The 15,228-nt window shown below is 36.5% G+C and overlaps 1 protein-coding gene across 3 annotated transcripts in view; it reads right to left on the bottom strand.

The window, feature by feature from the left end:
- The window catches only part of CFAP100 (cilia and flagella associated protein 100), a 43,341-nt gene extending 28,456 nt beyond the window's left edge, over positions 1 to 14,885 (bottom strand). The window contains exons 1-5 of one of the 3 annotated variants that reach the window (XM_074283809.1): positions 14,750 to 14,885; positions 12,096 to 12,244; positions 11,400 to 11,489; positions 11,218 to 11,300; positions 9,953 to 10,145 (exon numbers count right to left, since the gene is read on the bottom strand). In XM_074283809.1, the coding sequence (XP_074139910.1) occupies positions 9,953 to 10,145; positions 11,218 to 11,300; positions 11,400 to 11,489; positions 12,096 to 12,141 (412 nt within the window). In that variant the 5' untranslated portion in view covers positions 12,142 to 12,244; positions 14,750 to 14,885. Of the gene's footprint in view, positions 1 to 9,952; positions 10,146 to 11,217; positions 11,301 to 11,399; positions 11,490 to 12,095; positions 12,245 to 14,718 lie in introns of all 3 variants that reach the window. The other 2 variants (XM_074283808.1, XM_074283807.1) reach the window with 2 other exon arrangements.
- Between the last annotated feature and the right edge of the window lie 343 nt (positions 14,886 to 15,228).

Genomic DNA, 15,228 nt, shown 5'->3' with positions numbered 1-15,228 from the left:
GTAAGTCTCTCCAAGCCTCTCTATATTCCTCCTGCTGGTCATTTCTTACAGAGCAATAATATTCCATAACCTTCATATACCATAATTTACCCAACTATTCTCCAGTTGATGGACATCCATTCATCTTCCAGTTTCTAGCCACTACAAAAAGGGCTGCCACAAACATTTTGGTACATACAGGTCCCTTTCCCTACAGTGAAGTGTTTTCATTGTTACATTCATCTACTACAACTTTTGCCATTCCCCAAATCCATGGACATCTCCATTTTGTTTCAAGTTCTTTGATATTTTATGTTCTATAAATATTTTAGTGTTTATTGGATATTGTGGATGCCTCTGAATTGGATTGTTTTTGCAAAGATGCTAAATTTGTTTTTGTTTGTTCTTAGCTGTTAAATGTATACAAGTGCTGTATCCTTGAATTTTGTGGTCCAAGTTTCTAGGAACCAGGGTTAGTCCTGGAACTTCTCATAAACCATTCTTTGACTTGTGCCTAAAGTTATAATGTCTTAAGGGAACATCATAGAACCGCAGGTGTCAAGCACAGCCCCTAAGAAGAGATATAAAAGGGAAATTTGCCTTCAAGGTAGAAACTCAACAGATGGGGATCTTTGTATATAGTTTTATATTTTTTAATGTATTGAACTGTTTTTCTGTTTTTTTCTTTTTTTCTTTTAAAATATTTGTAATACAATATTATATGATGAACAATTCGATGGATGTGGCCCTCTTCAACAATGAGATGAACCAAATCAGTTCCAAGAGCAGTAATGAACTGAACCAGCTACACCCAGTGAAAGAATTCTGGGAGATGACTATGAACCGTCACTACATAGAATTCCCAATCCCTCTATTTTTGTCCGCCTGCATTTTGGATTTCCTTCACAGGCTAATTGTACACTATTTCAAAATCCGATTCTTTTTGTACAGCAAAACAACTGTTTGGACACATATACATATATTGGATTTAATTTATACTTTAACATATTTAACATGTATTGGTCAACCTGCCATCTGGGGGGGAGGGTAAAAGAGGGGAAAAATTAGAACAAAAGGTATGGCAATTATCAATGTTGTAAAATTACCCATGCATATATCTAGTAAATAAAAACTATAAAAAAATAAAATAAAATATTTGTTATATGGGATATTGGAGGTGATTGGGTAGAAAGTGGGGAATATTAAACAAAAACCCCCAAAATTAATAAAATTTATTCAAAAAATAATATATCTAGTCATAATTATATCATAGTATGGGTTAAAAGACCTCTCTCAATTCATGTACAGTCACTCAAGTTAATTACATACATAAAAAATACAGAAGAGCCTTTATTTCAAACATATAAATAATGGGGAAAAGACTCAAAGATTCACAAAAATCCATGAAGTCTAGACAGTGTCCATTCCACTTTGCTCCTTGGGCTATAAATACAATTCTCCAGACTCATAGTACCATTATGTCATTGAGATTTCCCCAGAAGGAAATCACATTTCATGTCAGTAAAGAGATTACCCCCCCCCCCATTTTCTCTATTGAATTCCAGGATCCAATAGGGACTCAAGAGATATTCTGGACTTAGAGCACTACCATAGAATTTGGGAGCTCTCTGAAAGAGAATTTTGTATTTGGTTCTGAAAGTGAACCCCCATCCCTCTTCTCATTGGCCCAGCACAGTCCACATAATTCATGATAGCACTCGAGCAAAGTCCAGGTTGGATATTTTACACTGTGGCTTAGTCCCTTGTTACTCATCCAGTTCTTGGGTCTCCTCTTGGTTTCTCTTATCTCCAGAAAAGGAATCTCTCCAGAAGGGGACCAGGATAAGTCCCTCTTCTTCTAATAGGACTTTGACATTGACCAGATACTTCATATTAGCCAAGAAATTCCCACTTTAATCTTCCAATGAGATATTTCATATCTATTTCTCAGTCTTTTGAGTTTGTTTTTTGTTTCTTGATGTCTCTGGTCATTAACTTCTATTCCAATTCAAGTAGTTTTTAAGGAGTTATATTCAGTATTTTTTGTATCTCTTTTACCAGTTAATTTCCTTTTTATGATCTTGCATTATTCTCATTTCTTTTTCAAATTTTTCATATTTTCCAAAATTCTTTTTTAAAAAAAAAAGATCTAGAAATTCTTGCTAGGCTTATGTCCAGTCTGTATTTTGTTATGAGGCTTTCTTTGTAAATATTTTCAAGTTATCTTCTTTTGAATTTGTGTCTTGAGCTTTTCTGCCACTATAGTAGCCTTTTATGGTCGGGTTCTTTTGTTGTTGCTCTTGTACACTCATTTTCCCAGTATATTTCTTGATTTTAGACTTTATATTTGCTCTCTGGGGGTAAATGGGGGGATGTCTAGCCTGAACTTTCGTACGTGCTTCTGCTATTATAATTCAGTGATTACCTACAAGTTTTTTTGGTGCTCCCAAAGTTTTGTTAACTGGAGAGATGTTTGAGAGGCCCTTCTAATTTGTGCTCTGGTCCTTAAGTGTGTCCCCTGTTCTCTTGTGACTGTGGCTACTCTTCTCCACTCTGGAACTGTGACTTAGAAATCGTGTCGATAGAGCTTCCCAGTATTACCTGATTCTGCACCTATACTCCTAGTATAGGGGTCACCTGAGGTCTCTTTCTGGTGAGATATCCTGTCTCCTGTTTCTGGCTTTTGTTGCTCCCCTGCTGCCACCCAATAGACTATAGCTGATGTTGTTTAGACCACTACCACCATACCATGCTCCTGGCCAGCTCCCACCCCAGGAAGACTGTGCTTTTTTATTGGCTTTCTCAGCTAAAAATTCACCTTGACATACTTTTCAAACTGTGGTATTGGGATGGGGGAAGAGCTCAGTAAAAATGTTGATTCCACTCTGACATTTTGGCTCCATCTCCCACCCTTCTCTCGTAGGGAAAAAGAGGGTCTAGGAAGGCTAGCTTCTATCCCTTCTGATATATGGTGCCCAGTTGAGGAATTCCATTGATGATCTGTCACTGCCTCTCTAAAGTTTCAATCCTTAATATTCCCACTTGGGGAAGACTTTTCCTTCCTCAAGGATTCAAGTTTGCTTTCCGGTCTCCAAAGAGTGTTACTTGTATCTTGTACTACTTCAGCACTCTCCAGGAAATGAGACTGGAGGACCTAAGAGTTGGGGTTTATTAAAGGCATGGGGTATTTGACTCTAGAAACTCAAGTGAGTTCCCTGGATATTGTAGGTCTTAATACATTTTGAATAGAACAATTTGCTTAACAGAGATTTAAATCATTTAAAAAATAGACTAGCATTTATTAAGCATCTGTATTATTATGGTCAAGGCTAGGGATTAAAGACAATATCACTAAATGGTCCTTGTCTTCAGAGACTTTACATTCTACTCATGATTTATTTGGAAAGTAGCCCTCTGTGGATTGTTTGAGCTATTTCTTCTTAACATTGTATTTATAATGCCTGCTTTGCTGGAGTCAGAATGTAAACTAAACATACAATTCAACACAGAAATGGAACTTAATAATGGCAAAGCAAACAAACTCAACCACTCAATATTGTGTCTGGGATTTGGAGTTAATGCATCAAGTCATATCTAAGAATCCCAATTATCCAGAGGGACTATAGGAGTGTGTTTATAACCTTAATAAGGGAACTTCTGGCAAATGTTAGTTGCCTCACACTAGAAAGCTTGAATTCAGGTTACACATCAAGAACAGTGAGTTCAGGCAATGAGAAGTAACTTGACCTATTAGATAAAGTGCCAGACTTAGAGCCAGGGAAACCCATACTCGAAGCCTGACTCAGACACTTACTGTGTAGTCCTGGATAAGTCATTTACCAACTTTCGGCATTTTTGCACAGGGATGATAAATGTCAAATGAGATTCTTTATTTCCATCTCCAACTCCATCCCTTTCTCTCTTTACATCTATATCTACTTCTGTGTCTTATCCACATCTGTTTAATTTGTTTAAAAATAAATGTTAACACTTCCATATATAGAAAAAGTCAGAAATAGTTGCATTACTTTTCTTTTTAATTTTATTAATTTTTGCAGTTAGCAAGCCTTTATTTTCTTACCATTCCACTACTCCTTCCATTTGAACAACAAAAAAAGAAAGAGAGAAAATGCTCATGATAAATATGCATAGTCAAGAAAATCTCTCCTTGGCTATGTCCAAAAATGCATGTTCCATTCTTCAGCCTTTGTCAATCACTCTTCTCTTCAAGAGGTGGGTATCATGCTTCATTTTCAGTCCTCTAGAATCTTGATTTGTAAGTGTTGACCAAAGTTCTTTTGTCTTTCACAGTTGTTTTTCTTTATAATGTTGTTACAATTGTATAAATTGTTTTTCTACTTCTCACTTGACTTTATATATATATGTATATGTCTTCCTAGTTTCTTCTGTAGCTGTCTATATTGTCATTTCATATGGCTCAATAATATTGCATTATATTCATATACCATAATCTCCACTCGCTCGCCAATTGACTGGTACCTCCTTAGTTATCACCACAAAGAGTTGTTATAATTTTTTTTTAATATGTGGGTCTTTTTGCACTTCCTTTGATCTCTTTGGATTATAGATCTAATAGTTTCATTTCTGTATCAAAGTAAATAGTTTAAACTGTTTGGTCATGTATACATATATTGTATTGAATTTATACTTTAACATATTTAACATGTATTGGTCAACCTGCCATCTTGGGAGGGGGGGGAGGAGGGGAAAGGTTAGAGCAAAGGGTTTGTCAGTTGTCAGTGCTGTAAAGTTGCCCATGCATATATCTGGTAAATAAAAATTATTTTTAAAAAAGTGAATAGTTTACTGACTTTCGGAACATACTGCAGATTTCTTTCCAGAATGGCTAGACTAATTTAAAGTTCCTCCAATAATGCACTAATGTGTCTATCTTCACAGAATCATTCCAATATTGACTATGCTCAATTTTTGTCATCTTTACCAATTTACTATGAAATGAAACCTCAGAATTGTTTTGATCTCCGTTTTTCTTATTAATGATTTGGATCATTCTTCTTTTGAGAACTGTTTGTTCATTTCCCTTGATTTCTTCTTAGAGGAATGTTTTGGGGTATTTTATATACACATGCACATACACACATATATGTGAATGTATATATATATATATATATATATATATATATATATATATATATATATATATATATATATGTGTGTGTGTGTGTGTGTGTGTGTGTGTGTGTGTGTGTGTGTGTAGCATTTGTATACATGTCAATGAATATCTATCTGTCTAGGAAACCAACCGAATTTTTATCTGAGAAAATTAAAGCAAAGATGGTTTCTTGTTTCCTAGATTAATTAATTTTGCCTGTTAGGTAGCTTTTCATGTAATCCATCATCTATATTATCTTTTATAATTGCCTATCTCTTGTCTCATATATAATACGATTTCTATCCATAATTAATCAAAGTATGTATGATATATTTTGTCTTGTAATTTTTAATGATGTAATCTTTCATTTTAAGGTCATGTAGCCATTTAGAATTTATGTAGAATATGACATAAGGTATAAATTACTCTCCACTTTTCCCAGAAATTTTTTATCCAATATCCAAATATCCAATATCCGATATCCAAATTTTCCCCTCAAGTGGTTTATCAAACATTAGATTATTGCATTCCATTGCTAAGGATTTTCTCTAGTTTCTTTTGATTTACTCAATTTAAAAAAATAAATACTAAATGTTTTTGATGATTGCTGCTTTATGATAATACTTTGAGATATGGAAATGCTATTATTTTTTCACCTCTCTTCATTATTCTCAATGACATTTTAGATCTGTTGCTTCTGCAAATGAATTTTATTATTTTATAGTGTCCAATAAAACACTGGCGTCAAATTCAAGTAGAAATGGATCCACTAATACATATATAAGGATTCCCTCAAGCCATATATTGACGTAGTTTTAAAATGCTACCTGCATTTTTGTTACTTTTTATTGAATTTGTTAGATATTTTCAATTACATTTTAATCTGGTCCAAACTCAGGAATGTTGTAGGCTGCATAGTGGAGGGCCACATGTTTGACACCTCTGCATATGTTTTTTTAATATAATATTTTATTTTTCTCCCAATTACATGTTAAAACATTTAAAATATTTTCTATCCTCCTGTCCTTTCTTTCTTCCACCTTTCCCTGAGAATCCAATATAGCTTACATGTGTCTCATAAATCTTTGTGAGAATCTTATTGGCACATTATTAAATTGCAAATTACTTTAGTAATGTTGCTGTTTTTATTTTTATTTTTTAAATTAATTTTATAACTATAACATTTATTTGACAGTACATATGCATAGATAATTTTTTACATTATTCCTTGTACTCCCTTTTGTTCCGAATTTTTCCCCTCCTTCACTCCATCCCTTCCCCTAGATGGCAGGCATTCCCATACATATTAAATATGTTATAGTTTATCCTAGGCACAATATATATGTGCAGAACTGAATTTTTTTTGTTGTTGTTGCAAAGGAAGAATTGGATTTGGAAGGTAAAAATAATCTGGGGAGAAAAACAAAAATGCAAACAGTTTACACTTATTTCCCAGTGTTCCTTCTCTGTGTGTAGCTGATTCTGTCCATCATTGATCAATTGGAATTGGATTAGCTCTTCTCTATGTTGAAGATATCCACTTCCATCAGAATCATCCTCATACAGTATCACTGTTGAAGTGTATAATGATCTCCTAGTTCTGCTCGTTTCACTCAGCATCAGTTGATGTAAGTCTCTCCAAGCCTCTCTGTATTCCTCCTGTTGGTCATTTCTTACAGAACAATAATATTCCATAACATTCATATCCATAATTTACCCAACCATTCTCCAATTGATGGGCATCCGTTCATTTTCCAGTTTCTAGCCAACACAGAAAGGTCTGCCACAAACATTTTGGCACGTACAGGTCCCTTTCCTTTCTTTAGTATTTCCTTGGGATATAAGCCCAGTAGTAGTACTGCTGGGTCAAAGGGTATGCACAGTTTGATAACTTTTTGGGCATAATTCCAGATTGCTCTCCAGAATGGTTGGATTCTTTCACAACTCCACCAACAATGCATCAGTGTCCCAGTTTTCCCACATCCCCTCCAACATTCATCATTATTTGTTCCTGTCATCTTAGCCAATCTGACAGGTGTGTAGTGGTATCTCAGAGTTGTCTTAATTTGCATTTCTCTGATCAATAGTGATTTGGAACACTTTCATATGAGTGGAAATAGTTTCAATTTCATCATCTGAGAATTGTCTGTTCATATCCTTTGACCATTTATCAATTGGAGAATGGCTTGATTTCTTACAAATTAGAGTCAATTCTTTATATATTTTGGAGATGAGGCCTTTATCAGAACCTTTAACTGTAAAAATGTTTTCCCAGTTTGTTACTTCCCTTCTAATCTTGTTTGCATTAGTTTTGTTTGAACAAAATCTTTTTAATTTGATGTAATCAAAATTTTCTATTTTGTGATCAATAATGATCTCTAGTTCTCCTTTGGTCACAAATTCCTTCCTCCTCCACAAGTCTAAGAGGTAAATTATCCTCTGTTCCTCTAATTTATTTATGATCTCGTTCTTTATGCCTAAAATCATGAATCCATTTTGATCTTATCCTAGTATGTGGTGTTAAATGTGAGCCCATGCCTAATTTCTGCCATACTAATTTCCAGTTTTCCCAGCAGTTTTTGTCAAATAATGAATTCTTATCCCAAAAGTTGGGATTTGGGGGTTTGTCAAACACTAGATTGCTATTTTTATTCACTATCTTGCCTTGTGAACCTAACCTATTCCACTGATCAACTAGTCTATTTCTTAGCCAATACCAAATGGTTTTGGTGACTGCTGCTTTATAATATAGTTCTAGATCAGGTACAGCTAGACTACCTTCATTTAATTTTTTTTTCATTACTTCCCTTGAAATTCTCGACCTTTTGTTCTTCCATATGAATTTTGTTATTTTTTCTAGGTCATTAAAATAGTTTCTTGGGCGTCTGATTGGTATAGCACTAAATAAATAGATTAGTTTAGGGAGTATTGTCATCTTGATTATATTCGCTGGCCCTATCCAAGAGCACTTAATGTCTTTCCAATTATTTAAACCTGACTTTATTTTTGTGGCAAGTGTTTTGTAATTTTGCTCATATAATTCCTGACTTTCCTTTGGTAGATATATTCCCAAAAATTTTATGATATCGACCGTTATTTTGAATGGAATTTAACTTTGTATCTCTTGCTGTTGAATTGTGTTGTTAATGTATAAAAATTCTGAGGATTTATGTGGATCTATTTTGTATCCTGAAACTTTGCTAAAGTTCTAAATTATTTCTAATAGCTTTTTTTGCAGAGTCTTTGGGGTTCTCTAAATATACCATCATGTCATCTGCAAAGAGTAATAGTTTGATTTCCTCATTACCTTCTCTAATTCCTTGAATCTCTTTCTCTGCTCTTCTTGCCGAGGCTAACGTTTCTAGTACAATATTGAATAGTAATGGTGATATAGGCATCCTTGTTTCGCTCCTGATCTTACTGGGAAAGGTTCCAGTTTATCGCCATTACATATGATATTTACTGATGGTTTTAAATATATGCTCCTCATTATTTTAAGGAATAGTCCATTTATTCCTATATTCTCAAGTGCTTTGCTGTTTTTATTAATTTGGCACAACCTCTAATCATGAACACTGAATATTCTTCAGACTATTTATTCTGGCTGTTTTTTTTCCTTTAAGGATCTTTTAAAAAGTGAATCTATTTAATATTTTATGTGTTTTTACAGATTCAGCCTTAAGCATTTTATGCATTTTCTAGTTATTTTGAATGGAATTTCTGTTTTTTATTATTGGGGTAATAGCACTACCCCAACAGGATTGTTTTGAAGATCAAATGAGAATTTATAAATTGCTTAGCACAGTGCCTGGCCCTATAGGTGATACTTAATACATGTTTATACGTCTTTTTCCTTCTCCTTGTTATTATAGAGAAATGCTGCTGATTTTCATGAGTTTATTTTGTAGCCTGCAAATTTATCACTTTGCTCTGTTCAGATGTGCTCAGACTCCAAATCCTTTTATTTTGTCCTTTCCCAGAAATTTCTAATCTACATGATTGCTGTGTTATTTAATTCAGCTAGGTTGTCCCCTAGCCAAGAGTTCTCCCTGTCTGTATCTGGACCTGCTCCTGTCTCTTTCAAGTCTATATGTCTCTCCCCTTTGACTAACAGGATTGATGGAGAGCTTGGATGTTCCAAGTCCAAGGGCACACTGCTCTGATGAGACCACCATTGACCTCTTCTGTTTATGTCCCAAGATCACTGCATCTAGCGGTATGCTGGACCAGCTTGAACTGGCTCATAGCTGACGGGTTAAATTTAATGTTTGTATATCTTGGAAATGGGCAAATGCCATAATATGCCTTTTATCACTTTTTGATTATATCAACTAAAGAAAAAAGGGCTGATGATGCAGATTAACTTAAAAGTATATCATGCTTACAGATTAGCATTTTTTTTTTCCATTTCTGAGCGCAGATTGTTAAACACTGACTATTCAGCCACATACTGCCACAGCCGTCTGTTATTTTCTCCACCCCTGGACATTTCATTTTGGTTTTTTGGCTTCTTTATGTGGTCTAAAATGTGTCATAATAAAGGCTTGTTGCTTTAATATCACTCGTCTGCCTGATTCTTTTGTGAATCTGACCATAAACTGATTGGGATGGATAGATAAGGGCATATATTGTTGTCCCATTTTATAGATGAGGAAACTGAGGCTCAGAGAAATGATATGGCAGAAGTCAGATTTTCTGCTTTTAAATTCTGTACTTTCTGAAGAATGCTAAAAGCTGCCTTCATTTGGAAGAATAGAAAAATGAGGTGTTTTATAGACCCCTACTCCCCCCAAGCCCTGACTGCTGGCTTGGGGTGTCTGGGTTTAGTAGTCACTCTACCTTTGGTGACAGCAATTTTCCAAGTGGAATTGTCTCGAAGATCTCGGAATTGCTGGGCTTCAGCCTGCAGAGCTTGGTCGTCCATGTTATCTTCCTTTTGTAGCTGTCTCCGGAGGTTAGTGCCCTTGGCGGATATCTTTGAGGAATAGGTCATCTTCTCAAAGACTTTCAAGGTTTTCTTTGCCTCCCTTTCCTGGGGTAAATAGGTAGGTTAGATTAGAAGCTCAACTTGGCCTCTTACCCTTCCCCCCTCACCTCTAGTTATTCAAAGTTAAATTTCAACATGGCAGGTGCCATGCGCAGGGTACCTGCGCCTCCACCTGGACCATCTGGTCAGATCTGGGTAATTGTTGTTGGCAAGTTTGTGACTACTAGGTTGGCCTTGGAGATTGTAGAGTTTATTGGGGAACTCATGGGAAAGCAGTAAATCCCATATTTAATGCTGTAAGCTATACCAAGACTTTGGGGACACATTGTATTTATTTATTTTTTTTTAAATGCAGGCTGGCTGGAATTGTAGTATCTGCTGCTAGACTAGACTTTCACTCTCCTAACTTTTAGCACTATGGAGAATTGAAATTCATGGGTTCAGACAGAAAGGATTGGTTGGCTATAACCACAATGGGGCAATGTGGGTGGGTTTCATGTAGCAAGTGACCTTGGAGTTGGGCCTGGAAGAATGGGTTGGAATTTCCCAAAGGGGAGGGGAGGCCATCTTAAAAATGAATCAAAGCATATGCAAATGTAGGTAGACAGGGATGAGTATGATATATTTATGGGATGGAAAGTCACTCTTAAGAGACATACTTTATTCAGTGGAATTACAGGAGATAAAATTGAATAGATTGGATAGAAGCAGGTTATGGAGGACCCAGCATGGGATTTTTTTTTATAAGCACTGGGTTACCATCCAAAGTTCTTAAGAAGGAGGATGACATATAAAAGCTATGCTGTGGGAAGATTACTCTGGTAGCATGTGGAAGATGGAATAGAATTAACTGGAGCCAGGGAATTGAGCTAGGAGGCTATTTCAGTTATACATGTATTCAGCAATATATGTACAAGATAATTAAAGCTAGCCATGATTACAGTCATCACACAATGGAGAAACAGAGGGAACCGGATAACAGAAGCTTGATCCATATATTCTGGTGGAATGTGGAAACAGGAGGGTTTGGAGAGAGAAAAGATTAATCACAAAGTGTTTTGGTTTGTTTGACTTGTGTAAAGACTGGTAATCTCCTCAGCTCAGGCCCATCACTTACCAACTGATGTTTTTCCCTCTCTTTTTCTCGAAACAAGAAGAAGTCGGTGTCTGAGGAAAGGTGGAAAGGATTTATCCCCTCATCTGTGTTAAAAAAGAAAAGCAGGAGGAAAAACAATCCTTTGCTGCCTGCAAATTTTAGAGCTCTTACCTTAAAGACCACCATTAAGCAAGTATTATTACCTGAGGTATCCTTTCGGACTATGGACTTAACTGGAAATTCAATAGCCATGAGGAACGAATCGGTGTTGAGAACTTCATTTTGGGGTTCTTCTGCAGAGACAAAGATGTAACATCACTATGCATCTAGCATCACTATTTTTATGTAGTTTTTTACTTTTTCTCAAATACTTATTAAAACAATTTATTGACATTAAAAAAAAAAGTTTTGAGTTCCAAATTCTTTCCTTTCTTTCTCCTCCCTGTTCCCTGAGACGATAAGCAGTCTGATAGTGTTTATACATAGCATCACTATTTGTGAAGTGTTTTAAACTTATTTAATTCTTTGCCTCAATCTTTAGCAACTGGCCTCTGAGGTAATTGGCCAGTCCCTTTCCTCATAGCAATCCCATGGGCTCAAATAGAGTGAGAATTATTAAGTTTCCTTTACCTATGGGAAAACTGAAGTTCAAAGACTGACTTCTATGGTCCCTTAGAATCTTTTCTTTTCTTATCTAGTTAACTTTTTGATCATGGTTTGGAGCACCACGGTTCTAGCTTTTAGGACAATCTCTTTGCAAGCCCTCTCTGGTCCATCTGTGAAGTTCAGCGCTAGAATGATCAGCCCACCACATGTTGCTACTATAAATTCTAAATAAAAAATATTATTAAAGGTATTAGTAGGAAATAGAATGCTTAAAGAAGTGCCTGAAGTCCTACCAACAATGTCCAGTGTCTTCTGGGATGTAGATTGTAACCCGGACATTTTGAAGTAATGGAATTGCTAATTGTGCTTCCCCTCAAGAGATCACCTAATGATGTATCGGTTCTTCTGTGTTATCCAATATAGATTTCAGCTGCCGAAGAACCTGGAGAAAGAAAAGATACCCCAGAAAGCAGCCCTTGGTGAAAGTGAGTATATTCCTTATCTCCAAGTGCTATGATGAAATAGAAAAGGCATTGAACTAGGACTCTGGGCTCACATCCCAGATGAGCCATTTATTTTCTTTGTGAAAATAAAGAAAATCACTTCCTATCTTCCTGTTCCTGTTCCTATAGAAGAACATACTACATTCTCTTTTATAAAATCATAGAATTGGACCAAATGGTGTCTAAGATAATTTCTAGTTTTAAATCCTCACTAGCATCAAAATTTGGCAAAACATTAAGAGAGCTTAGAAGTGTAGCCATGTTAGATGGCATGATGCTTATAAGGAAAGAATGCTATTGGTATTACTATTCATCAATCAACATTTACTAAATACTTAATATTAAATAATTGTATTTACTCATAAATTATTAATTATATTACACTATCATACTCATTATTATTAAATTATAATTCATCAAATATCTATTGCTATTAAATAAGTTTATTTTTAATTAATCACCATCCATTATATTATTATTATTATTAAATATTATAATCATTATTATAACATTTGTTAAATTCCTATTAATTAAATGTCAGGCACTGCATACCTACTTCACAGAGTTGTTTTAAGGATCAAATGAGATAATCTATCAAGGAATTTGCAAACTATAAAATGCTACATGAATGTCAGGAATTACTATTACAGGTTCATAAAAATTAAATGTAGAAAGGACTCATTAGACGTTATCTCCTTTATCTTCCATTTTACAAATGGGGAAACAGAGGCCCATAGAGATTTGCTTAAGATCTCTTGAGTACTTAACAGAAGAACTGGAATAATTAAAACAAATCACACTTCTATGATCACTTTCAGATTTACAGGGAAAAAATGATGAGGTCCTTACCATCAGGGAATCTACAGTCTATTGGGGAAATGAGACATGGATGTTAAGAATCATAAGACAGAATAGAATGTAAGTACATGATAGCATAATAATTTTCAAGATTGGAAGCCAAAAGGATCATTTCCAGTTAGGAGATCAAGGAAAACCTCATGGATGGTAGATCTAGAAGACACTGAAAGATGATCTAATCTAGTCTTTTTTACAGGAAGGGAAATTGAAAAGTCTCAGGGCATGTGACTGGCTGGAACCCCTCCTCAGTTTAGTGTTCTTTTCATGACGGAAAGTCAATCCTTATCACACTATTATTATAACTGAGTTGGAGCAATAGTGGAATATAGGTGACTGTGGTACAGAACATGGAATTCTGAGCTTGAAGTCAGGAAGAAATGTGTTTAAATCCTGCTTCAGGTACTTATTAAACTGGGTGATCCTAGTCAAGTCACTTAATCTCTCTCACCCTTTTTCTCTGTCAAATGTGAGGGTTGGACTCCATGGCCCCTCAAGGTCTCTTTCAGCTCTAAATCTATGATCCTTTGGATGACACCGTGCTTCCATTTGGAGCATAACTAGCACTTAGTAGAAGGAAGAAGTAGAATACTTCGATGGTAATTGTGCTGGAGCTGGAGACAAAGAATAAAGCTTCCAGTCTCTGCCACAATCTATTCTGTCTCTGGCCATTTACTTAACCTTACTTCATTACAGTTTCTTCATCTGTAAAATAAAAAGCTTGGACTAGATTATCATTGTCTAACTAAAGTCCCTCCCAACTTTTACTTTAAGTCAAAATAAGTCAGAATAGGCTGAACTGAATAAGAATCTGGCTGGAGATACTTGAAATTCGCAGTGATCCTACAGGGCACTCTCTGCTATGTGCCAAAAGACTGGGGAGCAGTACCATGGAAGATGGAGGAGGGCTGCAGTCCTGTGAGCTGCCCAGGAAAAGGAAGGGTGGGACTTGTGGCCCTGCCTGATGGAATCCCTGCTTTCTCAAAATCTGCCATCGGCCTGCTTAGAAAGCGTGTAGTTTCTCCCACAAAATCAAACCGATACCTCAATCCCAAATGGCTTGCATTGCACCTAAGCCCACCCCAGCTTCTGACTGTGAAATCACTTTTTCCTTCTTCTTCCAAGGAATAGCTATAGGAAATATCTATATTTTCGGAAGGGAAAAGGACCTTTAATTGTCTTTTCAACAGAAAACCTAGGTGGTTTTGGAGATGGAAAGTGCAATAGAGTAGGTATCCAGTATTTTTTTCCCCCCTGAGGCAATTAAGTGACTTGCCCAGTGTCACACAGCTAGGAAGTGTTAAGTGTCTGAGACCAGATTTGAATTCAGATCCTCCTGACTTCAGGGCTGGTGCTCTACCCACTGCAGCATCTAGCTGCCCCAGGGAGGGAATATTTAACAAAGACACACAGAGTCTATGGGAAGCCCATCTAGAAGTCCCGTTCCCTTTTTTAATCTCAAAATTCCTTCCCAAATAGAGCACTGCTTCTCTCTTCCTTGGCTTTGGGATGATTATTATGATGCCAAATGATTAGTACTGAAAGAAATAGCGGATACCTGGCTGTTTCCCATGCCCGGACTCACCCACCAGCTCCGGGATACAGTGACTCCTCAAAAGCACAGCTTCGGCTCTTTGGGGGTTGCAGAAACAGCTGCTACAAGAAAGGCAAAGAAGACGCGCGCTCTGAACCTTTTTTAAAAAGGAGTTGAACTTATCGGAGGCAGGATTCTTTGACTTTGTTTGCGTTGCCAGGGCGACCATTGAGGCGGAGACAGGCGCTCACAAAGCCTCGGAAGCTCTGGCGCTCGGGGAATCTGGGGCTGGAGGACGTGGCTATTTCCCCCGGTCCTTTTGTACGCAGCAGCGTCCGGCCTGTACTTGATTCTGGGGAAGCCGAGAGGAAAGGGGGTAAAGACTCATTTTCCTTGTTCAGGACAGCGTGAGAATCCAGGCCCTTGGAGTCTCCATGCAGGTTACAGCAATCCCGGAGGCTCCCAAGCTTCATTCCTTTAGGTATCTCTCCAACTGTGGAACAAACTACTCACGCTGGGGGCAGGAAGATTCGA

Source organism: Sminthopsis crassicaudata, chromosome 1, assembly GCF_048593235.1.
Source record: "Sminthopsis crassicaudata isolate SCR6 chromosome 1, ASM4859323v1, whole genome shotgun sequence".
Classification (NCBI taxonomy): Eukaryota; Metazoa; Chordata; class Mammalia; order Dasyuromorphia; family Dasyuridae; genus Sminthopsis; species Sminthopsis crassicaudata.
The sequence above is the reverse complement of the archived record's forward strand: the minus strand, read 5'-3'. Positions and strand labels throughout refer to the sequence as shown.